The 25,666-nt window shown below is 40.9% G+C and overlaps 1 protein-coding gene across 3 annotated transcripts in view; it reads right to left on the bottom strand.

Annotated features, from left to right (window-relative positions):
• The window catches only part of LOC146785847 (maltase-glucoamylase-like), a 783,978-nt gene that overhangs the window by 240,608 nt on the left and 517,704 nt on the right, over positions 1-25,666 (bottom strand). For all 3 annotated transcript variants that reach the window (XM_085635202.1, XM_085635203.1, XM_085635205.1), the window contains 4 exons: positions 13,875-14,008; positions 8,042-8,076; positions 7,830-7,946; positions 682-830 (listed from right to left, as the gene is read on the bottom strand). In XM_085635202.1, coding sequence (XP_085491328.1) covers positions 682-830; positions 7,830-7,946; positions 8,042-8,076; positions 13,875-14,008 — 435 coding nt within the window. The remainder of the gene's footprint in view (positions 1-681; positions 831-7,829; positions 7,947-8,041; positions 8,077-13,874; positions 14,009-25,666) is intronic.

Raw genomic sequence — 25,666 nt, 5'->3', positions numbered from 1 at the left:
TTCCAAGGTTGAGATATCCTAGCAAATGTGCCTCAAAAGTCCATAATTAGATTTTGGTCTCATTTCGAAAAGCTTCTTTTTCCAGTTTGTCAATACCAGTTGGGTTAATAGTTCTTGTTGGGGCACAATAATTTACATAATAACTTTTCAGCACCACAAATTGGTTGTTGTTAAGGTAACTGATGTTAAACTCACAGATGCAGGCCCTGTCTAAAATGTGCCAATGGGTTAAATTCCCAGAGAATTAATCTACATTCATTGGCCACTGTGAATAAAAGATTTTGTGCAAATGAGCAGAGAAATAAATCTACAAATATTTTTTACACTGGCTGTTTTTATATACATTGAAAAGCATATGGCGGTGCAGCAAAATATGGTAGTAATGAATAAAAAAGCCTCACCGGAATGTTGGTAAATTCAATTCATGAAATGTCATAGATGTAATTAAGTAAGAAAATCAGGAATATTGCAAGACTTTGCAAGAGCAGAAAAATTGCACTTCTCTAGCTCCATTGTCGGATTGCAAGACATAACTATTTAATGAGGGTGAGGGGGCATTTTTAAACTTGTCCATGGACTGTACCTCCATGACCACCAAGTGCCTTGTGAGTGACAGGATTTCCAGCCAATGTCCTCTTCAAATATTTAAATCATAGTCATTGTTCACTATTAGATACTTACTCATGCAACAGTGGACGGACAACAGTACTTCCAGTTGCATGTGCTTCGAACATTAACGTATACAGGTAGGGCAGGAGAGTATATCTCACGTTCAAAATGTTCCTTGCCATAGCTTGGAATGTTTGATTAAAAGAAGCAGGATCTTGTCTCTAGAATGATACAAAAGTGCATTTTGAAACATGATATATGTTTATGTTAGTAACATAAAACATTTTAATTATTTGTTCGCAAAATACCTTCTTTTTTATTTCTGAATTTAGTGACCAAATAAGAAAGTAACAAACTGAATTATTTATTGTAAACATTCAAAGACAATACCCTTTATTGTTTACACTCTAGTACTAGCTGCAGATAGTTTATTAAATGCATTACTTTAACAATATCCTAGTAAATCATCAAATATAAAAAATTAAAAGATTTGTACTTTTGTTTTATTCACAACGGAAGATTACAAAGACCAATAACATGTGAAACATTAAATAAATGTTGAAAACTGCATTTCTCAGGTATGATCAGCAAAACCTTTTCATATGGTAAGTCTAGCACACTCACATAAGAACTCATATCTTATGCATGACTACCTCAATCGTGATTTACAAAGGCTGAAACATTTCACGTTGTACATTGCACAATTATAATAAACAGTGAAAGCTACAGGAGGGTGACCTGGGGCCAGAAGAATTAAGATAATGGTCACAAATAGTGTGCGCTTATTATGACTCTTGTTTTTTGAAACTGTATTTTATTTTGGAAACTGACCTATGTACAAATATGTCAGTTCACAAAATATCAACTCAGAGTGGGTTACAGACTGACCTGCCTAAGGAACATTAATTATGCTGGTTGAAATTTGTGATTCACTTCCATTGACTACAATTTTAGGGATGGTGACCAGCAAATGTCAGAACCCCCCCAACCCCATGACTGCATTTTAAAACTGAAAAATGTATTTTTCCTTTAACGCTGCCCAATTTCATGAATGGAAAGAAGGCTGCTTTAAAACAAGAAAAAAAAAACACTTTTGAAAAACTTCAGTGAGGGTTGGCAGTTATCTCATGGACCAGTGCTTACTCCCTCCACAACTGACACTCTGGTCCTAACAAGACCAATTCACTTTTGCTGATGAGTTACCTCCCCATCTTGGGAGATGGTACCTTGTCAATGGTTTGCAAATAAGAGTCCATTTCTAAACCCATTTCAGGAGCCAATAAATGTTTACTGACTCTTAAAATGGGTTAGTCCATGCAAACGATCTGCTTTGTGAATCAGACTGTTTGCACTGCTAACAATGTTAATCTAATCCATTGTTCTAGGTAGTATAGCTGAAGGCACATGAGTTTTAAGAATGCAACCCTATATACAATTATAATGAAATCACTGGTTAGGAATGTTTTAAGCAGATTTTTGTAATTCCAATAAATTTCAGAGAAGCGCTAAAAAGGAAATGCAGAGAAAGAGAGACCGAACAAAATAGATTTTTATAGGATGCAGAGGGCTTCAATTAGTCTGACAGAGAGACAGCATGCCTCGCTGAGCCAGGCATGTAACACAGAAATTGTAGGCATACTGCCTTCAACACATGCAATCCAGCCCAGTAAATGTGCTACACTGTTGGAAGCATTTAACATGCACCTAAATAGATCAGGCACTAGTAGGTTGAAAGGTGGAGTGAAATGTGCCATTCATCCAAAGGTGTCTTACAATACGGCCCACATCCTCAGGTCCTGTCTAATCATTCAATCTTTCTGGTCCCACATATGGCAAGAACCGTCATGTTCCTTCCAGCACATGTTGGATACAGCCCTCTATGGCGTTGGCTCTACTGAACAATAAAGACCTTCCCAACCATACAAAACATTCACTGAATACCAGATTGACGGCCCCATACTTCCTATGACCCTCACAGGCATAGGCCACCACTACTGTAGCTTCCTCTTCCATTTCCAATACAGTGCCACCCACTACTGAATTAGGCGCCCCCTCCAATATCACTGTTTTAGTACACCAACCCATCACTCTCCCATGAGTTTGCATGTTCAGAACCACACACCAGGGAAGGTACAACAACAATCTTAACATACTTGTTCCCCTTCTATAAGAAACCTTACCTCTACACCACCACCCCTGCTGCAGACTTGTTTTACATTTACAGTTCTGCTTGATATATGACTGTTTCTTAAAAGTCCTTAGTTACTGCTATGTACCTCCTCTTATTAATGTAACAGTACCTAATGCCTACGCTTTATACTGCAATATTCAATTTTGGGTTACTTGATAAAACCCAATGCAAATTATTATAAAAATAAAAGATGTGCATCACAAGCCAAGGCTTTTTATGTTTTATAGCTCCTTAGAGCAATCCTGAAATCCATTCATCTATCATACGGAATAATAAAATTGCATTCCTTTTCATCTATTTGCATCTCATATCTGAGCAATTTGTTATCTAATGGATTATATAATATATCCACTTTCTTCTTTCGTTTGTATGTATATATGTACTCACAGATGTACAGCACATTGTTTCCTTCCTCTTTATAAGTAACTCATTTGTGCCATAATATGACAGATTTAATAAACAGTATGCCACATGTTTTATTTAGTGTGGTGGGCACAACAAACATGACTGATTGGGAGAAAAATTCACTCTATGTATTTCACGGAATGGCATTCTATAATTGTGATTAACAACAGATTGAATTGAGTCCTGTTGGGATTCTGTGAAGTTGAGCAAAATATTTAAGCAGCAAATTGTTTTTCGGAATGGAATATATAACTCAAACTCCTTTCTCGTCATTCTGAAAAATTCAGGAATTCTGTTCTACCAATGAAAGTCCAAGGCTCTAATTACAATGCAGTTTGGATGAGCATCCGACCAGCAGCGTTACAGTAAAGGGACTGTCCAACGGGTAGTCACAGTCCTGACCGCCTAATTCGGATGCGACCACTGTAGAGGCGGTCGTAAACATGCCTTTTGGCATTGAGGCTTGTGCTGTGGCCCAGAAAAGGGACACAGCACAAGCCCCAATGCCAAAAAGTATGTTTTGGGACATCCCTGCCATGGATCCTGCCACATGGGGCATGGATGTTTGTGGGGGCACTTGTGGTGCCCCCTAGGCCTCATAGCGGATGCCCCGAAGGGACAGGAGCCCTGCTAGTGGCCCTCAAAGTCAGTTTCCGACAGTCTCTTAAAGGTGGTCGGACTGCCATTGATAGGCAGTCGTAAATGAGCATTGTAATCCCTATGGTGGTGCCTGAGTAGGCACCACCCTCATTGTAGGGATTCCAATCTGACTGCAGGGTCAACAGGCTCCTTCAGCCTGTCAGAACCGCATTGGTCTTTCTCTCAGACATGCGGTCAGTCTGACTGCATTGTAATGCGACGGTCTAATCACTGCTTCAGATCTCGGTGTGACCGACACTGACATGCCGTCGGTGTCAGTCCTACCGACATCATAATGAGCCCCCAAGTTCTATCTCAAGAACTCTTTCCTTGAATACATTGTATTTCTTGCCAATTCAATATAGAACATTCAAGGTTAGATGTTTTGTCAATATTTAAAACTCAACCCTCTGGAAATAAAATCAGGTTCCTCCTAATTTGTTTTGAGTCCATTCTCCAATTGCAATTCTGATTGACTCTGGCAATGCTCTTGACTTCAATCATGTGACTATTGACTGCACACAATCATAAGGAATTATCCTAGATATGTTTTGGAACCTCTATTCCCATTTATTAGGGGCGTCCCTTCCTAATAGTGAGTCAACATGCTATGTACTAGTGTTTTGCGGCCGCAAAACACTCGCAGTTTACCACCTACTTCAAATAGGTGGTAAACCACTCGCAAAGGGGAAGGGGTCCCCAGAGGACCCCTTTCCCGTTGTAAGTGTTTGAAAATATTTTTTAAGAGCAGGCATGGTCCCAGAGACCACTACCTGCCATTAAAAAATAAAACTGAAAAGTTTAATTTTTCTTTTTTAAATGCATCCCGTTTTCCTTTAAGGAAAACGGGCTGCATTTAAAAAAAATACTGCTTTATTAAAAAAGCAGTCCCAGACATGGTGGTCTGCTGAGCCCAGCAGGCCACCATCCCTGGGAGGGCCTGTCATTCCCAATGGGCTCGCAAATTGAGAGAGGTTCATAAATATTCATGAGCCTTGCAATTTGCGAGCCCATTGGGAATCGCAAACAGTGTTAAACACACTGTGGTACATGCAAAATAGTGCCTCGCAAATTGCGTGTCGCAAATGACTTTCAATTTGCGATGCGCTATTTTGCAGGTCGTACATCTGGCCCATGGTTCTTAACATGGAGTGTTGTCCTTCACTACTGTGACCATTATTATGAGTGGCTCATAATAATTCCTGTAATTACTCTGCCTCGAAATTAACATTATCACAAAGCTGTACTTCTGAGGCATGAAAATAACACAAATGAACGATTTCTGGGAATAACGTGCATAAAAAACAGTCTTACAGTGTCTATTTCCATGTTTTTACCAGTATTCGAAATGGAGACTTCCTTTGCTTGCAGATGTTGAAATCTCTAGATGAAAGAATACAAAGCTGCGGTGTTCTAGCAAAATGCAAAGGGGCAGATTTACAATAACTGGCGCATCCCTGCATATCAGCAGGGATGCGCCAGTTATTGTGCGTCACGGCTCCGCCACCATGGATGCTCCGCATTTAGTAATGCGGCACACCATGGGGCAAAAATGGACAGATGCATGACGCATCTGCTGCCGTAAAGGCGGCGCATTGCTGGAGTTGCAGCTCCAGCAAGGCTCGGGGGTGCCCTATCTTTAAAATGCTGCGTCAATCTTTACGCCTGCTTCAAGCAGGCGCAGGGTTTTGACGCAGCCTGGCCTTAAAAGTGGCTGAGTGAAATCTTGCAGATTTCACTCAGCCACTTTTAGGAGGCGTTCATGCACCGGAACGCCCCCCCCCCCTGCACCGGAACGCCTACATGTGGCGCAGGGCTTCACAACGTGACGCATCACCCAGATGCATCACGTTGTAAGTACCCTGCACCATGGCGCTGGCTTTGCACCGCCGCTGCGTCACAAAAGTGACACAACAGCGGCGTAAAAAAGGCGCAAGGGGCTTGTAAATCTGCCACAAAATACCAATGGGGACGGTAATGTTAATTTCATTTCAGTGGTCCTCTTTGCACAGAGAGATAGGTTGCATGTGGTAAAAGTTAATCTACAGAAGTTTTAGGTCTTTAGACCTCATTACGAGTGACCTTGAATTCCTGGAATTGCCTCCCCATTCAAATAAGAAATGTGGACAAACTGTGCAAAACCCTGTTTCTGCACCCATACATGCATTTTTGTTCTCAGAAAGAGGAGGCAGGTGCTTATTTAACACCCTATCTCTTTGAGACTCAGAAAGGATCACAAAAGTCTTTGTGAACCAGCAAAAAAAAAAAATCAAACTGGAAAGGGTTTTGTTTAGTCTTAAAACGCTTTTTGTGCTAAGGAAACAAACCATGTGAGTTTGCAAATGGCACATTTTGTGACTGCAAAATGACTTTGTCTATCAGGATCGATGTCTGTAAAGCAAAACAATAGTCATTTTGGGCTGAGGCTGCATATCGCCAACTTTAATCTAGCAATATGGTAATGAGTGTTACTTAACTCTAATAAGACCGGTAGAAGTTACTGCCCCCATTCAAAATGTGAAACCTATGGGAACATTTCATTTGACAATTCTGCTGAAAACACGCAAAATCTCCATGTAAAAAAGCCTATGGAGAAATTACGAATTTCTGAGAGAACTGGACCCAGAAAAAATGAGTCCCCTGGTAGTTCCTCATTTCTAATTCAACTATCAGTGTACCACTTGTAATCCCCCCATGTCTATATCTCCGTGAGTTAAATTTGCCCCTTCCAAGGATGAGGTTTTGTGTTTTTTGCAGTTTTTTTTATATAGCACTAACTCAACCCAAATCCGGAGCGCTTCATATGAGCACCAGTTACATTACACAAGGACACATTCATGTATTTTTTATTTTTGTAGGAATGGGAATATTAAGTTATTTGTCCAGAATTATAGCATGTCGAGACTCAAACGTGGTTCCCCAGTTCCAAAGTTGGCAGCTCTGGTTGTTACACTGCATTACCAGACCTGCCAACTCACACGGTGCCACGTGTGACACACAATATAGGCTCCCATCACACAGTCACTCATTGAGGAGCCAATATTACATAGTGGGCGGGAAAATGAGCTCGAAACCACTGTAAATAGTGGATTTCCAGCTGTTTTTCCAAGGCTTTGAACTCCCAACGTCCATTAAGGGGTGTTAAAACAACCCAGGACATCGGCACCAGCCCTAGCAACGGTGGGGGAAAAAGTGTCTCTTAGGTACTTCTCGGCACAAGGCGCCGCTCCCTCCAAGGGCCCGCCTCTTCTCAGACAGTGCGATATTTGTTCAGGTTGGCAGATATGCATCAAGAGTTAAAGTTATCTGGAGGTTTAATGTGCCACACATGATGAGGGCCTAAGGTGTTTAGACAGTCCACTTCTAGCATCCTTTCCTTGTTTTATTGTTGCATACTATGTGGCAATAGAATGATGGACTTCACCAATTTACAGCCGGATTTAGAGTTTCGTGGAAGGGTTACTTTGTCACAAACATGACGGATATCCCGTCTGCCATATGACAAGCGCCATTGGATATAATGGGCTTGTAATGCGACTGGCGGCCAACAAAATCCTGAGCCAGGGCCTAAATCTCTCGTGATGGATTGTAGGCTGTTCGCCACAAGCACCTTCTTGGCCCACTCTTTAAATATTTGGGCAACTGAACAAATAACGGCTTGCTTTACAGGTACCAATTTCATCTTCTGTTGAAATAGTATGACTTATAGCTACATGCCATTGCTGTCCTTGTGGTCTGTCATAGCCCCACTGTATCCTTCTCCTTTAAGGAGAGGGCTTTTACCACTTGCATGAACTATCTGTAAATCATTCCATTAAGATAATGGCATTTTTTTTAAGTGCAAACACAGCATTTGCTGCCTTGTGGGTTTATACAATTCACTGAAGCAAAAAAAGCCTAGATGATCATGTTGCATACAAAATAAAAAATATTGAAGCAAACGCTCACAGTAAGAATGTGCAGAACTTAAAAATGATTAACTTACCGGATCGCCTTTCCCATTATGATTTCGCGAATATGGGTAAAAGGCTCCTAGCTGTGTCCAGCGGGAGCACAGTTCATAGGTTGTTGCTCCTGTGAATCCACAAATATCCGCTCCAGTCTATAGGAAACAAAATACATGCATTGTTGGAGTCTGCAAGTTCGGTATGTAGCAAAAATCTTGAAATTTTTGTTTAACCTTTTTCTGTGGCTTACATAAGGAATTCCGAAAAGGCTGAACTCCAGCATGCCTGCAATTCAAACAAAGCAATCACAAATTAAATTGGCAGGCCTAGTTTATTGAGGTCAATGTAACAGGTTTAAAATATATGCAGTATACGATCTAAGAGGATCTATTTATGGATACTGAAGATGCTTTTCTACTGATAATTCACCTAACATGACACAACTGTGCCTAGTGTTTCTGGATAAACGAAGACAGTTATCCAACAGGAAAATATCATTAAAAACATGGAAATTGCATACACTGAATAGTGCCTTTGAGTTACAGTGATCAGTGCCCCAAATGCATTAAACATTAAAGATACATTCAAAATGCCAGATAATCATTGAATATGTAAACTTTTACATGCTCCTGGTGTTAAATAATCTTAGTGTAATTAAAATATAGCCATAGATTTGCACATATTGAGTGTATGCCCCATCAATCTTAATATTTTGGCTCTAAAATCTAAGCTGTATTAGTAACCATCCCATTACACGGGATTACCTTCTTGCCACCAAACTAATAGTTTGGATGCTGTAGCGGAGTTCTTGCTGCAAGTTCAAGAACTGTTCTTTGTGTCATTGGTGAACTGCTGGCCAAGGGCCTTATTCAGAGTTTGGCAGATGTGGTGGTTCTTCACAAACGAGGTGGATGTCCCTCATTATTTACTATAAGCGCATTATAGACTATGGCACTTGCAATATGGTGGACAGGATGGCATTCAAGACGGAGTATTCTATTCATCAAGCTCTAAATAAAGACCTATGTAATCCTACATTGTGGAATGATGAAGTCTTACTTTCTGAAAATCAGCGGAGTAAACTGATATTGGATTGTTGAAATAAGTGGTCATCTATACCTAATGAACTATTATGAAAATATGTTTTTCTAAGACAAAGGGCTCTCTGCCATAGTATTTAATGATTGATGGCACCTGAATTCAGTATACTTTCCTAAGTACAAATGGAGTTAATGATACTTTTGAAGGGTCTTCAATCTGGTAACTCAACAAATTGTAATAAAAAATAAATCAAAGAAAAAGCAAAAATGAGCGGAATGGATTAGAGCTTGCCAAACCTGTCTTTATCTAGATTGAATCCTCATATTTTCTAGTTAAACTAGCCACCATGAACCATTATGTAATAAATCTGTAGTTTGTGTAAGCTGCTGAAAGGTTTTGTTTTTTCATGTCCTTCTCTTTCATCTGTATTCAGTAACAATTTTCAACAATCATATAATCATTAATTTATAAGGATTGTTCCAGTTTTATGCAGACAGCATACCATCAATTAGGTTCCTCTACAGAAGTAGCTATATGTGAAGATCTCATACCTAGTTTTGTTTTTTTGACCAATTGGCCTTGTCCTCTGTTTTGATTTGATTCAGACTAGTTGCATTTAGTGTGTTACTTCATGTTAAAGAGAAGTACTTTAAAATATTTTGTCTTCATAGTGCAGAGTTATTCCTCTTCATTTTGATAGATCAGAAATAAAGTTGTTAGCTCCAGTGGTGGGTGACCACACCCCCCAAATAAATTCATTCTACAGGAGATTTGCCACTTCCACAATATAAGATCGAAATCTGTCTTATTCCATAGGTGGAAAAAACACACGTTGCCCAATCCTGGGATTGGTGGCTGAGTGGACTATGCATCCAATACAGTGATTTGTTTCTGCCCTTATTGTGGCAGGTTTACATACAGGTGTGTCCACTCAGTCTTTCATCCTTTTGAGGTAGATAATGTGAGTACTATTGAGCTGCATAACAATAAACATCCCATATTCAGGGCAAACATGCTTCAAGGGGTGAACGTGTGCTGTAGGAATAGACATTGCATGGCATTTATATGCACACAGACTCCCCCCTAGATTCAGCCCCCACCTTTAACAATACTGAGGAGCAGCCTTCAGCAGTGTAGGAAGTTACTTTCTGGACTCAGGGACTCTCGGGGCATGCCATGCAATCTCCCTAATAGTAAAGACATTACTTTTGCTACATTGTCCAGTCCATGACAATGTCCGTGAAAATAATTTAATCTATTGTCTGTTTTGCAGCAAGTAACATGTTACTGTTTTTGCCTTCATGTGGAACATTCCCATAGAGAAGACCCTAGAAGTATGGCTTTTGATAATAGAAGTATATTCCCTCAAATAATTTGCTTTATTATCTCAAGAACCTTGCAACAGAAATTCTGAAATTTTGGATACTTCCCACACACAATGCACAATCAAGCCTTTTCTACCAGAACTCTGCCATCAAATTACAGTATGTGAGTTGTCCTTGGTGTGCAGCCTTCCTATTGCATAATTTCTTCTATATAAAATGTTGTATTGTCGACATTATCTGGGCATGCAATGTTAAGCTGGAGCCCTGCCTTTAATTACATCACACTTTTTTCTGAACATTGCTGCCATTCCTCCATTTTCCAAAATTTGAGGAATTCTGTTTTTCCTTGATTCATTTTAGCTGGAAGACATGTTCCGCCTTACCCTATATATACTTTATCAAATGAGTAAGTTCCTTTGTAGCCCTCAGTTTGACTTGGTCAAGTATTGCTTTGAGAGATATTTTTAAAACACCAGAACCATTCAGTCTCTAGGAGAGCAATTAATCAAACTCCTGAATATCTATTACACAAATTGGATCATGCACTTTTCATCTCCTCTGAGAAGTCACCCTTTATTGTTCCTTGTACACAATCTGTGCTCGCAATCAAAGGAGTAAAGACGCATGATTATGTTATCAAATGTCATCCCATTTGTGCAAATTTTGTGCATATTTAAGCACATCTCTTTTCTTTTTCTTTTAGGGACCTTGGACATCACCATCAGCAGTCTTTGGGATTCAGTGTTAATGATAAAATAAAAAGGTGCTTATTTAGAGTTTTGCAAACAGGTTATATTGCCACAATTGTGTCGGAGTAGCCTGTCTGCCAAAATTCAGATTCTGCTATCTGTTTAAAGTCGAGACAGCACCATCTTTCCACCAGCAGTCTCCATTGACCCTGTCAGCTGATTACCTTTGATTGATGGGCGACGGACATTTGACTTTCAGTTAATGGATGTCAGACTGAGACGAGCTGGTGATTACAGATGTTCTGATGTCACTTTCCTCATATAAAAAGAGTTCTAGAATATCAAAGGCTAACAATTGAGGAAAAGTATGTCTCTACAGTGAACAGTTTCTAAAGGGTGTTTGCCATTGTTAGTATACATTGTTTAAGAAGAGGCCTGGTTGTAATTAATAAACAAATTTCATAAATCAGCTTGGAAAAGTGCTAGAGAAATAATTCAAATATCTTTTTACTTGTTAAAAGTCTATTAGAATGGTGAAAGTAGAATTCTGAGGAGTTCAATGGAAAAACAACTAACAACTGTACTTTGTGCAGCCTGAAAACAAATGTATTTAGATTCAAGTTGCCCATCAGCTCCAGTGCACATCTCAGACTGTCAAATAATGACTGTCCTCCTGAAGGAAAATTGAACTGTTGCTGGGAGTAGGGCGGTGGGTGTGGAACTAACAGTGATGACTCAAAAAGGATTAGCCATGCAGGAGGGGTGCAGGATTTGTGACAAACTAAAATTCTTTGTGAAAAATGAACTGGCTGATTAAAGCAGCTGTTCTGTCTTTCAAACTGTCCCACTCTCAAAGGGGACAGACATCACCCTGCAGGAAGGATCATTGAATGGCTGCACCCATATGCAGGGAGATGTCTTGGTGGTACATAGGGCCCCTTTCTACCCTCTAGTGGGGTACCATCAGGGGTGCACTGACTGTGTGTCACCTCTTTGTGGCACACAGTCAGTAAGTTTCCTGAGAGCCTCTTTGCTACTACACCAAAAGCCTTAATATGGCACGGGCACAAAGACAAAGTGTTCCCCTCAATTTCCAGGGACCAATTCCTCATTCAAATGAGAGAAAGCCCCATTAGGATTGCGCTGTCACTCCCTACGCCCCAGTACTAACTACCTTAATAAAAGGTTTGGATAAGCATCTTTGGCCCCTTCAGTGATATTAAAGTGCAATGTGACCGCATATGCATGTTAAACCCCCAGGGCACGTTCCATAATATGACCCTTGGAAGTTTCCTCATCTCTAAATGAGGCCCATGAACTCTAAATGAGTCTAGTTGCTTCTACTGTCAACAACTTGTATGATTCTTTTACTTCCTTGGGAATGGCTAAATTCTACTCCATCACTGCTATAATCTATATGTAGTATTTTGGAGGTTAGTGGCATTAGACACTGAGGTTACAAGTAAGCTTGGGTGACTATCATGTCATTTCCTTAGCAGAAATTAGATGAAATGTTAAAAAATTAAGCAGAATTACAAGTTTTTAGGCGATATGCTAGTGTGCTATTTTGTACTATTTTTTGTGCAAAATGTGTCCTTGTAGCCAATCTATGAACAAGGACCCATTTTGTGCTAAAAAACACATGTGCATTATGTGAACAACAGCCACTCACATCTGTTGTGTTCATGTTATTCCCATGCTCCCACAATATGCTTTTTACCCAAACTGACATGGCATAAAGGCCAGAAAAAATACAAAACACTGGAAATTACACACCATTACAAAAGTCTGCCTGGATTTAGTTAAAAAGTACAGTGTGTATTCCAGGTTTGTGTCTGGAAGTCTTTTTGAGCAAAGTTAACCCCCCAATTTGCCATTCACCCTATCTTTGGGCATCAAGATTGCCCACCCATTGACTTTGGTGGGTGTTTGGGTATTCTTTTTCTTACATTTCATTCATTAAAGTTGTACATCTCTTCTCCACACCTATTCTCTCCCTAAATGCTGCTGAGCACCCTGGACTCATCTCCAAAGCTCATAAGTTCTCTCTAGCCATCCCTGAGGATATTTACTTGGAATCATCCCCCACTCAGCTGCCTATTATCGCACTATTTCTCTCACGTGTGTGCTCCAATATCCCCAGTCCGTATTGTACAGTGAGAGCTCATGCTGCCTCGTTCTTTGCACCTAATCTGGTGGAGGTGGTAGACACTTTTTGACCGGTTTGCTAACTTTGCTTGAGTTCCTCCTTAGCGTTTTCAGCATGGAACAAACAGTAGCATTTCCCCTTTTCATTTCTTGCTTTATCAGATCATGAGATAACATGCACTACATACAAGTGCAGAAGCATGTAAATTCATCAGAGACATCAGAAATAACGGTTCAATAAAGACATCGTTGATTTCATTTAATGTTTTTTGAAAAGTGAGGTAATAGTGAGGTGATAATAAAGCCGGAAATTAGCCAGCTCTATGCAATTTAAGTTAATGGGTCAAACTGTTATGAAGTCCTACACATAAGATGAGGTGTGAGATAATTAGGTGCACTTCAATAAGTTGGGAACTTTTCTAATCTAATCGATTTAATGACATCAAAGACCCATGCTGGACCGACAAATTTGCCTATAGCGATGAGCAAACCTTATGCTAATGTTTTCCAGTTTATGTGAGTGTGGGTTATGCATTCTATTTAATGTGACAACTGTTTTGACAGGCAGACAGGTATACTCATTTCTAAATTAGAGTGGGGTGTTTCAGAATATTACACAAAATGCCTGTTAACATAGTTATGTTTTTATACACACTACACATGCTTTATAAATATTAGAAATAAAGTTTTAAAAAAATAGTGTCTTATCCAACTATTGCTTTCACTGACATTCAGGATCCCTAGCAACTGCAGGATGTATATTCTTTTTAACATAATATTCAATATTCTTTCCTTATGTATATTTAGTTGTATTTAAGTACTGTGCTATAGCAATAGTTTTTTAAAGTCTATATAAAAATAAATGGATAAACATCTTTACCAATGATAGATTTGTCCACCTGGTTCCATTCAGCAAAGTTATCTCCAAGCCAGTGCCCAGCCCACTTTCCAATGGTTGGATACGTTGATCGGGTGATAACAATTCCACGTTTTCCAGTTACTTTTAGCAAAGCACTAAGAAAAATAAATATTAATAATGCATATTAACCCAGATGGGAAAACAAATAAAAAAAGTAAACAACAATTTGCTGGGAAACCATTTAGATATAAAAAAATCACAAAGGAATTAAATATCAAATTACATGCTCCCCATATGTACTTTGCCGTGCAAACCATAACACACTCGTCTGCCATGTGTCATACATAACCTCACACTGTGAAAATCTAAAATGCCATCACTGATGAACAACAGTCACTGGATGCAGTGTGTGGTGTACTGCTATGCCCTATTATAGCCCCAATCCACCTCACACAGTGGAGCTCAGGCTACATCATGCAGAGCAACCTCTTTCCAGCCTATGGCTTGGGAATGTGCCAGCCTCAGTCTGACATCAATCAGCTGTCCTGAGTCTTTATTAATGTGTTCCAACCTCAGGGTCAAGACTTGGCCAGGCCCCTCATCCACTCAACTGCATATATGATTTGACAAGTCTTAACTCAGGTGCTCCACCCATTTACCATGCCACCCAAACCAGAACAGCCCTAATTTCAGGATTCATGTCCACGATGACTATTCTGCACAATATTTTGCTGTGGACAGTTTACTTTAAAATTATTTTGTTTTATTATAACTAATGAGGTCTCCAAATGAGTAAATCCAAAAGGAAAAGGCAGTTTCCTCCATTATTACACATCCTACATTTTGTTTGCATTTCTGCCTACCTGTGGTCTCGATGCACCAGTGTAGTCGAGGGATGCTCCCTGATTGCCTAGCTGTAACTCAAAAGTTTCTGGTGGCGGCTATTACAGGATGCAACACACCGACTTCTACTCCCTTAAAAGAATTGTCATGCAAAAGCAAGTGGACAGGGGAGTGTCCCAAAACCCTAGGGTGATTGTGTCAGGGGTTCCAGAACAAATTGACTGTAGCTGAGCTAACAGTGTACACCTATGGGCTCTGAGGGTAGCCGGTGTTTATACAGTGCAAGGTAAAAGGCCACAGGCGAAGGGAGCACTCTGACTTTCTAAGGGTTCCATAGACATGTACTATGTATCAAAAGCAGCAGTAAAATGTGTGCTTTATGTACTTAAACCTTGGCATGCTATAGACAGAAAACACTGCAAATAGGCCTGTGTAGTCTTAGTCACACAGACATAAGATGAATGTTGCCTCAGATATTTACCAATTAGCGTAAAGACAACAAACCCTTAAGGAGTCCAAAAGTGATCAAGCTAAAAACATTATTTTTCTTGAGCTGAAGACCCTGTTTACCAGGGCATGGGCTTTAACTACTGGATTGGGTATATTGATTGCTTAATGCGTCAAACATGGTCATGGAGCAAAACAAAGAAGCAATATAATTTTTTAAGTAGGGAAGCATATTCTCTGGTTTCCTATGCATTACAAAGCAGCAAATGCCCTCTAATCATACCTGCACATATCACAACTAAGAAATAGAAGTGGAGCTGTCCAATGCATCACTTAAAATAAAACATGTCAGCTCTGCAAGATAATTTAACCATACCAATACCCTCAAAAACAGGGAAAGGCACTTTCGATTGTACCCTTATATCACTCTCTACCTAGCCTATAATGGCCAAAAAAAGCTGAAGCTGACTGGGCAAGCCAAGGGATTGTCAGAGTACTCTAGGTTTCAACATGTGGAGCACTACAGTAAATGTATTTCTCACAGTCCTGCATTATGTGTATAGGTTTCAACATGTGGGGTACTACATTAAATGTATTTCCCACACTCTTGCACTATGTGTAGTTACTATTACTCTCTTGGCTTTGTTTACCTTGAGCATAGATTAAGGTGTGACCCACCATTACTTCTAGTAAACTCAGTATTCTCCATTTGCATTTAGCCAGACTAGTAAATTTTGTTGTCAACCAGAGTCAATTATTCAGGTTAGCATCTCAAGTGACTGCTAGGCAAATGAAGGAGCGAATCCTCTCAAATGCAACATAATCTTAATGTTTTTGGGCCACTGTACAAAAGCTTTGAACTATGGACATTCCAAAATTCTCCATAAATGTAATATATTTAGTTAGAGCTTCATTTAGAGTTTGGTTGAAACAGAGTTCCCAGATGAAACTGTAAATTAGGATTTCTTCCTACTATAGGGGTAACATTGGGAAGGAAAGAACGCCTATGGAATTTATTCAATTTTTATTATTTTCTCTAGAAAGTTGAGGGCTTTTTGGTCCTTACAAATTTAACTGAGACTCCTAATTACAGCCTCTATAGAACAATAGCCGTGCTAGATATCAGGATGGTGCCACATGCATAAAACAGAAGTGGAAAGCCCTTACTAGCAATTTTGGAGATCAGCTTGGAGAGAAATAAACTCTTCATCCAGGCCATTGCTATATAGGGAAAACACATAGGGGCAAGTGCAAATCCAGGATGAATCCCTATTAGTGATTCTCATTTAGCAGCCATTTACCCTTGTGGCCCAAAATGTACTGTATACCTTAAAGAGAAATAACTTTTTTGTAAAATCATTAACAACTCTGCCTCCACCCTATCCTGGACAACAACAGCCATGATTTGAAACTGTCAACCAAACTGAAAGGAGTCAAGATGCTCATATATAGCAGATCGATTCCCCATCTTTCTTAAGCATGACATATTTCTCACTCAAGATATACAAATTTAAACACTGTTTGTCCACAATCCATCAAGGAAGCCCAGTTGAAGTTTTGAGAGAACTTCCACACATATACATATGTGTGCATACAAATGCACACACACATGCACACACACACACACACACACACACACACAGTTACACACATATATAGTTGCTGAAACGATTAAATGTTTAAGTTACGTTATGGTTAGGTTAGATTAAAATGTCAGTTTTAAAACAAAAGTTCCAATTAACAAATACACTGAAATCACCAGTTAAAGCTAACTGAAGCACCATTAACTCACAGCCTCACCATGCACAGTGTTCACATCAATGGGACCATTTTAGTTGTCATCAGTAATGTTATTTTTGTCATAGAGCATGTGATGAGTGATGTAATATGTGAGATCATAAGCAGTGCTTAGCAGTGACAGCACTGAGGGAATTAAGTTCTATCGTCTTTCCACAGGGTAGGGGACGGGATTAAATGTTGTTGCTCAACTCGTATACGGATGCAGAGGAGAGAATATCCTGCCATTTTGCCCAGAGCCCTCAAAGTCTTTCAGCTCTCCTTCCATGTACATGGGTGGTGGGTGGCTTTTTTATTTTCCCTCCTGCCTGACCCAAAGGTCAGGATTAAACAATACTACCTGCCTTGCCCATTGGTGATGGGGTTTAAAGGGATTGCTCGATGGTGAGAGGGAACATTGTAGGCTTTTAGGCTTTTACAGTTGCCACCTTACCAAAGGAAGTATCCCACTCACCTTGCCTGTGATGAGAAAATGGGGGCTTTCCTTTTCCCCACCTGGCCAAGTAGCGCTGTTTCAATTCCCATATTTAGCCAATGGGTATTGGAGAAAAGAAGAATCCGTTCTCCTTAACAAATGGCAAGGACTGTGAAGGATTTTAGCATCTAAACTAAACATGGGTTTTGTTATGTTATGTTAAAAATATTTATAGAGCGCACATACACCAAACGGTTTCTTGGCGCTAAATATAGGAATAGCCTGCTGCTTAGCTGGTCATTAATATACCTGGGAAAACAGCCAGGTTTTTAGGAGTCTCCTGAACATAGGTTAGTTTGTACAAGATCTAATGTTAAGAGGAAGAGCGTACCAAAAGTGAGGGGCTAAGACCGCAAATCTACAACCGCCTAGTCTCTTTAGTTTGTAAGTAGGAGTAGACAGGAGGTTAAGATGGGTTGAATGCAAGTTGCCGATAGGTCTATATCTCTGGATAAGGTTAGAGACTAATTCTGGACAAGTGTCATGCAGAGATTTGAAGATGAAACATCCGATTTTAAATGAACAACCTTGTATTACAGGGCACCAGTGTAGCTTCCTCATTAGAGGAGAGGCGTGTTGCCACCTTGGCTGATGATAAATCAGTCTAGCTGCCTGATTTTGGACCAGCTGTAATCTTTTAGTTAAGTACACAGGGAGACTGGAATACAATGAATTGGCATAATCGATGTGAGAGATGACCAAAGATAAAAAAAAAACTGGTTAAGAGTTTCTGTGGCAAGGAATCTACTGATCTTCCTGATCTTCTGAAGCTGGAAGAAGCAGGTGGAGACTACCGTCGCAATCTGGGACTTCAGGGAGAGGTCACAGTTTTGTATTTCTTTATTATCACATTGCACGAGGACATACATAGTATTGTGCCTACAACCCTAAGGCCGGCTAGTATACCACATCCCTTCACTGCAGCCCAACAGCTTATCCCACATCCCGGAGGCCGGGCATCACTGTACAACAAGTTGGTCTAGCCTTGAGTTCTTCCAATTATAGCAGTAGTATGCTGCATCTTGTTTACACCTCCCCATTGAAGATAGACAGTTTTTATGCTAACTTAATCAAACTACCCCGATCCCCTCCCCAGAGAGGTCACAGTTGATTGTAACACTAAGACTCTTAGCTGAAGAAGATGGTGCAGGAGGTGTACCCAACTCGGCTGCCCAGAACTTAGAGTTCCAAGGGTTGCGGGAGCTACCTACCAAGATCAGTTCTGTTTTGTTAGGATTCTAACAATGATGATTACTATTCATCCAGTTGCGCATATGTAACATAGTAGTCTGGAAGTTCAGGATAGAGTCAGAGGTGTTGATAAAACATTCCACCTCGTTTGGATTCTATTAGAGATAGGGTTGTAGGTTGACTGGGGTATGAGTCCTTGTTAAGCAACAACCATAATCCTAATCAGGGTAAGAAGCAGGCAAACTCTAAATTAACCTGTACTCACCCTTTTGAAGCTTGGCACAGAGCAGTCAGGCGTAACTTAGAGGCAATGTATAAAGTATTTGTGCAATACTTCAAACAGCAAAACAGTGAAACGACCACAGAAAAAGATTCCACGCCAAGTTGGAAAAATAGAACTTAATTTAATAAATAAAACAAGAACAAAATAACAAAATAATAAAACTCCAACAAGCAGAACTTGAGATATGAATTCTTAAATAATAACTATAAATAGCTCTTAGAAGCAATAAGTGCTTACTAGGGTATCTTGTCGGCCTGACCGGAGCAAAGTCAAGAGTTCAGGCCAACCGCAATTGAGTACAAGCCTGATACAAGGACCTAGAGAGGCCCGCTAAACAAAAGTACCTTAATCCTGGTTGCCTCAACGAAAATGCGGGGTACAGCTGAGCAATGCGTCAGTGGTCTCCACGCAGTTGGGGTAATGCATGAATTTTCTCCATAAAGCACTGGCGATGTGTCAGTTACGAAGGCGATGCACCGGTTCTGAGATGCAGCAGTTCCAAAAGTGATGTGCCGATTTCCCCACCCAGCAGAGGTTATGCTTCGATCTTCTCTACGCAGTGGCGGCAATGCATTGGTTTCAAAGCTGTGGTTCCGAGGTGATTCAGTGGCCCTGGTCGTGCAACAGCAGCGATGCGTTGATTCAGCTCTTGCAGCAGAGGATGTGACGGTTCCATTAGAGCAAACACCTTAGGCCCACTTCGGCTTGGCAGGGCAGACTTACAGATTGCAGAGTCCTGGTGTAGTAGCAGTATGCTTGGAAGACATTTATATCCTTGAGACTACAGATCAGGAGGCACAGCCAGCTAAACCTTGGAGTCACTCTGGGTTCAAGTGATGCAGGTCCAGTCCTTCTCACCCAGGCAGAGAGAGCAGCTGGTAGCAGGGCAAACCAGCAAGGCAGGAGTCCAGCAAACAGCAGTCCAGCAGAGTGGCAGTCCTTAGCAGAGGTTTGGTACTTATAACCAGCTGTGCCTTTGAAGTGGGGGAGACTTAAAAAGGGATTAACCATGTAGGAGGGGTGCAGAACTTGGTGGCAAAAGAAAATGCTGCTTTAAGTACTTTTTGTTATTGAGCATAGTTCCCCAAAGGAAGGCTCAGGAACGTAAGCAATTCTTTCAGAGAGCCACCAGTGTTTCCGTTGGAGGCCTCAGAAGTAATAAAAAAATGTTCGAGCACTAGGAAGGGGGTGGCAACTACATTTGGACCAGGTTCAAGCCTTGCAATTTAAAATCCAACTTTCCCTCAAGTTGTGACTTCAAATTGTGAGTCCAGAGACACCAAACTTGAAAAGTCTATCTCTTCACAATTGTGAATTACCCTATAAAATATAATAAGGCAATCCCAATGTTATCCTATAGGAGAGCTAGGCCATGCAGTAGTGAAAAACATATTTGAGAGATTTTCACTACCAGGCCTTGCACATCTTAAACATATATCTCTTACCTTTCAAATACATTGCACCCTGCCCTATGGATTGTCCTAGGCCTACCTTAGGAGTGACGTATGTGTATAAAATGGGAAGGTTTAGGCCTGGCAAGTGGTTTATCTTGCCAGGTCGCAATGGTAGTGTAAACATCACATGCAGGCTCTGCAATGTCAGGCTTGAGCCATGGTTAGAGGGCTACAATGAATACTGCATGCCCACTAGTAGCATTACAGGCATTGGGCACATGAACTGCATTTTACTAGGGACTTATAAGTAAATTAAATATGCCAATTGGGGATGAGCCAATAATACCATATTTAGGGGAGAAAGCACAAGCATTTTAGCACTGGTTATCAGCGGTAAGGGGCACAGCATCCTAAATCCAGCAAAAACAAGATCAGAAAAGTAGAGGAGGTAGGCAAAACGTTGAGGGGAAGACCACCCTAAGGCTGTCAGGTCAAACATTTTCATAAAGCAAAGACATCTCTTTTTTTATTTGTACTCTTCAGGCCAGCCTTACCAACGGACGGGGTATAATTGTACCCTGTTGCCCACAAAATTGCCCTACTGCATTTGTTTCATCACCACCACACCTTGCCAAAGTATAGAGATGTTATGTGTATTTTTATGGTGTACTATCACCCAGAAGGGTATCCTGGTGCTGAGCTGGTGTGTGTCTAGCCTCGCCTAAGGGGGGATAGGAGCGGGTTATTCAAAGAGCAATGGCTTCAGCTTCTTGCAAAACTTAAGAAGTTGAGACGAAGGATCTGTTGTGTAGCAGAAGGACATTGCACATTTTAGGAGCAATGTAGAAGAAGGCCCAACCACTGTATTTTGTTCTGTGCATATGTGTAGGATGGATGCGAGTAGAAGTTTGGCTGAGGTGAGGATGTCTGGTTGGGCTGTGAAAGGAGATGTTGCTATTTAGTCTAGGCCACTCTTTTGTAGTTCTTTTAAAGTGTGAGTGAGGAGTTTGAACTGAGAAAGCTTGTATATCGAGAGCCAGTACAGCACCTTGCGGTGCGGTGCGGTGTGATGTGTGGACTGCATGGGATTTCGAGAGTGAATCTAGCTGCAGAATTCTGAATGGTTGCAGTAGACTGGTGAGTTGTTTCCTCATTTTGGCATAGAGGGTGCCCCTGAAGCCCAGCTTGCGTGTGATGAGAGTATGTGTAACAGTTTTCCGGGTGCTGTTCATAAGCCATTTGAAGATTTTGCATTCTCATCCCGAGGGTGTGTAAGCAGAAAGCTGTAATAGCATTGACTTAGGCTGTCATGTCAATCTTGCATTTCTTGGTGTGGGTGCTGGAGGGGGTCTTAGTTTAACCAGCCACTAGGTAGAGTCCCATGGTGATGTTTTCTTCCTAGAGATCATGACTTCTGTCTTGTATGTGTTAAGTTAAAGACAGTTTGTCTTCATTGAGTTTGTGACTTTGGTCATGCAGCTGGTGAACTTGTTCTGGGTGTTGGGAGTCTTATTCAGCGCCGGGACACCACTATTTGGGGTAGCTGTGCGCTCTATAAAACGTACTAATAATAAATAATAATTATCCGAGAGGGAGAGTCTGAGTTTCTGAGTTGCATATTGTCGGCATAGGTGAGGAAGTCAATGTAATGGGTGCAGATGAAGTTAGCCGAAGGGATCAGGTATGTGTTGAAGAGGGTGAAGCTGAATGATGATCCTAACAGTACTCCACAGATAAGGTTGCAGGCAGCCGAAGAGTATGGAGTAGGCAGATGTGAATTTTTTTGTCCCATTACCCACTCACTTTGAGCAAGTAAGGTAAGAAGGAGACTACATGGGACATGAAATCTAACAGAACCCCTTCCCCGATCCCATTAGTGATTAGGACAGTAGGGGAGATGAAACATTTCACAACATGAATGAGGGGGATAAGGGCCATGGTATTTCATAGTTGCCCCACTTCTTGTTTGCAAATGTGGAAAGAGGAAAATTATGTTTATGAACTGTCACAGCCCTCTTTCATTCTTATATTTTTCAGCGGAAGATTGGTATAGAAGCTCACAGCTGATGCACTGCTCTCTTCTTCAATGCAATGAATCTATCTTGAGAGCTATCAGCTATCCCGGGATCATTAGATAAGGCATGGAGTGATGTGGCAAAGATACTCTCCCCCACTTAAGCATGGTGGTGGTATTAACAATACTTTTACTTCCCACTCTTGTGCAAGCCATGGTACTTAAAGCTCACAATGGTCCCCTTTACTATTGGCAAAGACCGGGGAAATAAAAATTGTTTCACATTTTTTGTTTTCCCTAAGTTTGCAATTCCTTTAAGGAATACCACTCAGGATGCTACTCTCCTTGCCCTTGGAGAAGTTGGTGGAATTAGATTTATTTTGTCCCAAAGTGAAGTTAAAGAAGATTGAGGGAATGCAGGCCCTTTTAAATTGAATTGCTTTTTTATTGAAAACATACCATTTTAATGAAAGTGCTCTTGAAGGTGACTAGAGATAAATCCAATGTACAAACCCCAAAGTGTCCACATAATGTAATAGCCTTCTCCCTGGAGAGACAGAGGTCTTACGATGATAGAAACACCCATTTCAAGAAGTCTTTCACACCAATATATACCCTCTATATGTGCCCCATTATCAGGAACAACCTTTGAATTTTCTGCACTTTTGCAAGGGATCTGGATCAGACAACCCCTTTGGATTGACATGTGCTTTGGAAACAATGTTGCCTAAACACACTACTATAGAGTGGCCCTGAAGAGATAGAACAAATTCCTGAAGAATCAGAAGAATTGTATAAAACTCCTTTTAATTAAATAAATTGTGCCACATCCTGACTCACTCACTGAGCTTTGAGTAGAGAAAGACACTCAGATCACCTTCAAATACAGACCTAAAGCACCAAAGATGAATAGGAGTAAATCTAGCCAGGCAAACAGAATACATAGGACAGGATCCTTCAACTCAAGCAAAACTGCAATTCCCCAATGTCAGGGGAATAGGCCCATCAAGGAGCAGGCTCTATAGGTTCATCTACTGAAGAATGGCCAGAGGATATTTCCCATTTGAAATATCACTCAAGGAGTGATGTGAATGGAAGAATCCTGTTGAAAAGAAGACAGCATTAGGATATAATAGATAACAGTTAGAACTACTGAGACTGGACACACACAAACCTCCACTTACCAACATGCACTGCACCCTCAGCCAATTGCAAGCTGGGGCCATCAGGTGCCAAAGCAGATACTAAAGGAAATGAGCAGCAGCAGGAAAAACATCCCAGATGACTCAGAAGCCAGGCCATGATAAAGTGGAGGCCCAGTATATCTCAAAGTAGGATTTAGGCATGTTGACAGGGAAACACAGATACAACAGAACCAGGCACTCCTTGGAAGTAGGTTTTAGGCCTGTGTCTGGTCTCAGTAGTATTAGCCAATCATTCAGGTAAGATTGGATGGAGACTCCCTTGTTGGGAAGAATCCTCGTGATGAGCTCCGCATTCTTTGTGAAGACCGGAGTACTGATTTTACCCCAAAAGGCAGAATAATGACCGTGAACTGGAGATTTCCCTCATCAAACCAGGGAAACCAGAAGTGATAGGTGTGAAACATTGCATGAAGGTATGTATAGTCCAGGTCAAGTGATATGACAAGGTTGTTCTAGACAAAACTATTAACGTGTACGACATGTCGATCTGGAAGTTAAATGTTGATATATAAAAGTTGACAGACTGAAGGTTGATGACCCTCCTGTGTTCTTTTCCATCAAACAAACCTGCAAATAGTCCCCTGGATTCCTTTTCAGAAGTTCCAAGGGATAGACAGGCCCCATTCATAATAACTCTTTCAGAACTGCGTGGAGTATTGAACCTTTGGACAATTTGGAGGCTACAGAGAACCAACAAAACTAGAGGCAAGAGTGGTTGCAAAGATCCTGGGATGCACCTGTGTGACTGTAGAGAGGTAATGTCACCTGTGAAGACTTGGGCACCATTTCAGCAACCCCTGATGACTTTTCTCTGCTTATTAATTTTTGCTCTCTACTGAAGACAGGCTAAACCCAGAAACACAGGTCTAGATATAACAGCACTACCTGCACCAACTTTGGTGAAAGACTACAGCAACTTTGAAAGTAAGCGTACTGCATTTACCAGGATGCAATGGGGTGAACTGTGCTGGGATGAGAGGCAGTGTGCTCCCTCCCCCTCTGTGGTTGCAAAGATCTGCCATCTATAACTCTGATAGATTATTTGTAGTTCCAAAAGATCTCATGCAGTGCACAAGCAAACATCCAAAATGGGACAAGTGTGACCCCTAATAGGGAGTAAAGGTGACCTAGTGTAAGCAGGACTGCTGCTGGCGCTTCATAGGGAAAGCAGAATGGAGCTTATACCCATTCTTCTGGTAGGAGTAATGCATGGTATTGTAGGGGGGCCTACCTTCCCACCTCTAACAAGAGGATAAGAAGTCCTGGTGAAAGGAAGAACGAGATCATGAAGAAGGTAAAACATTATCTAATGGCTTTTCCTTAGCCATGAAAGGCAGCATATGCATACGCACCTTGAATGCTCTACCCAACAACTAATGCAAATGGTTTGGACGCCAGAAGGGAAGCCTTTAGGACACCTCGGCCTTTCAATACTGGTATTTGCTGGGCAACAACCAAAGTCCTAGGAGCCAAAGGAATATTGCTTCAATCTCCATATTGGCCACAATGTCAGCACAGTTCACACCATCTAATATAATACAAATGTACTTGGATTAGATAGCTTCTCCACTGCCACTGCACACATCCAGTGCCACACATATTTCCTGCCCATCATCAAAATGTGGATGTCCTCAAATAAGTGAAGCTCATCCTCACCATCACTGAATTCCTACATTCACCAGGAACAGCAAGCAACAACTAGTTCAAAGATAGTTTAATGGCATGTACCTGGATGGATTTAAAACCCAACTTTCACCCAATGCCAAGTGAATATCATTCACCCTGTACAACAACCTCATCTCCGAGGAAAACATAACCAAGAAAACCAAAATGGCCTTATGCTACTTCTCTCTACTGACAAATGTGAAACATTTCTCCCAGGAAGTGAGTTCTGGTCTCTTAATGAGTATGGCATACTTATATATCTAGATATGATGCTCACCCTCCTAGGTTCTTCATTGTTTCCCCCATTGGGCATCTTGGGTAATACAGAATACCTTGTCACCCCTACCCTGCTGAAACTTCACTGGCTCTGCTTGGAAGCCTTCACCATTTTTTAAAGCAGTTGCATCATTTACAAAGCCTTCCTGACAAGCGCAATTGCCTATCCAGATAACCAGGTCACCCCCCTCTAGCTCTTGGCAAACCAACAGTCAAGACTCTC

Source organism: Triturus cristatus, chromosome 11, assembly GCF_964204655.1.
Source record: "Triturus cristatus chromosome 11, aTriCri1.1, whole genome shotgun sequence".
Lineage (NCBI taxonomy): Eukaryota > Metazoa > Chordata > Amphibia > Caudata > Salamandridae > Triturus > Triturus cristatus.
Note: the sequence above shows the minus strand (reverse complement) of the source record. Positions and strands in the feature narration are given on the sequence as shown.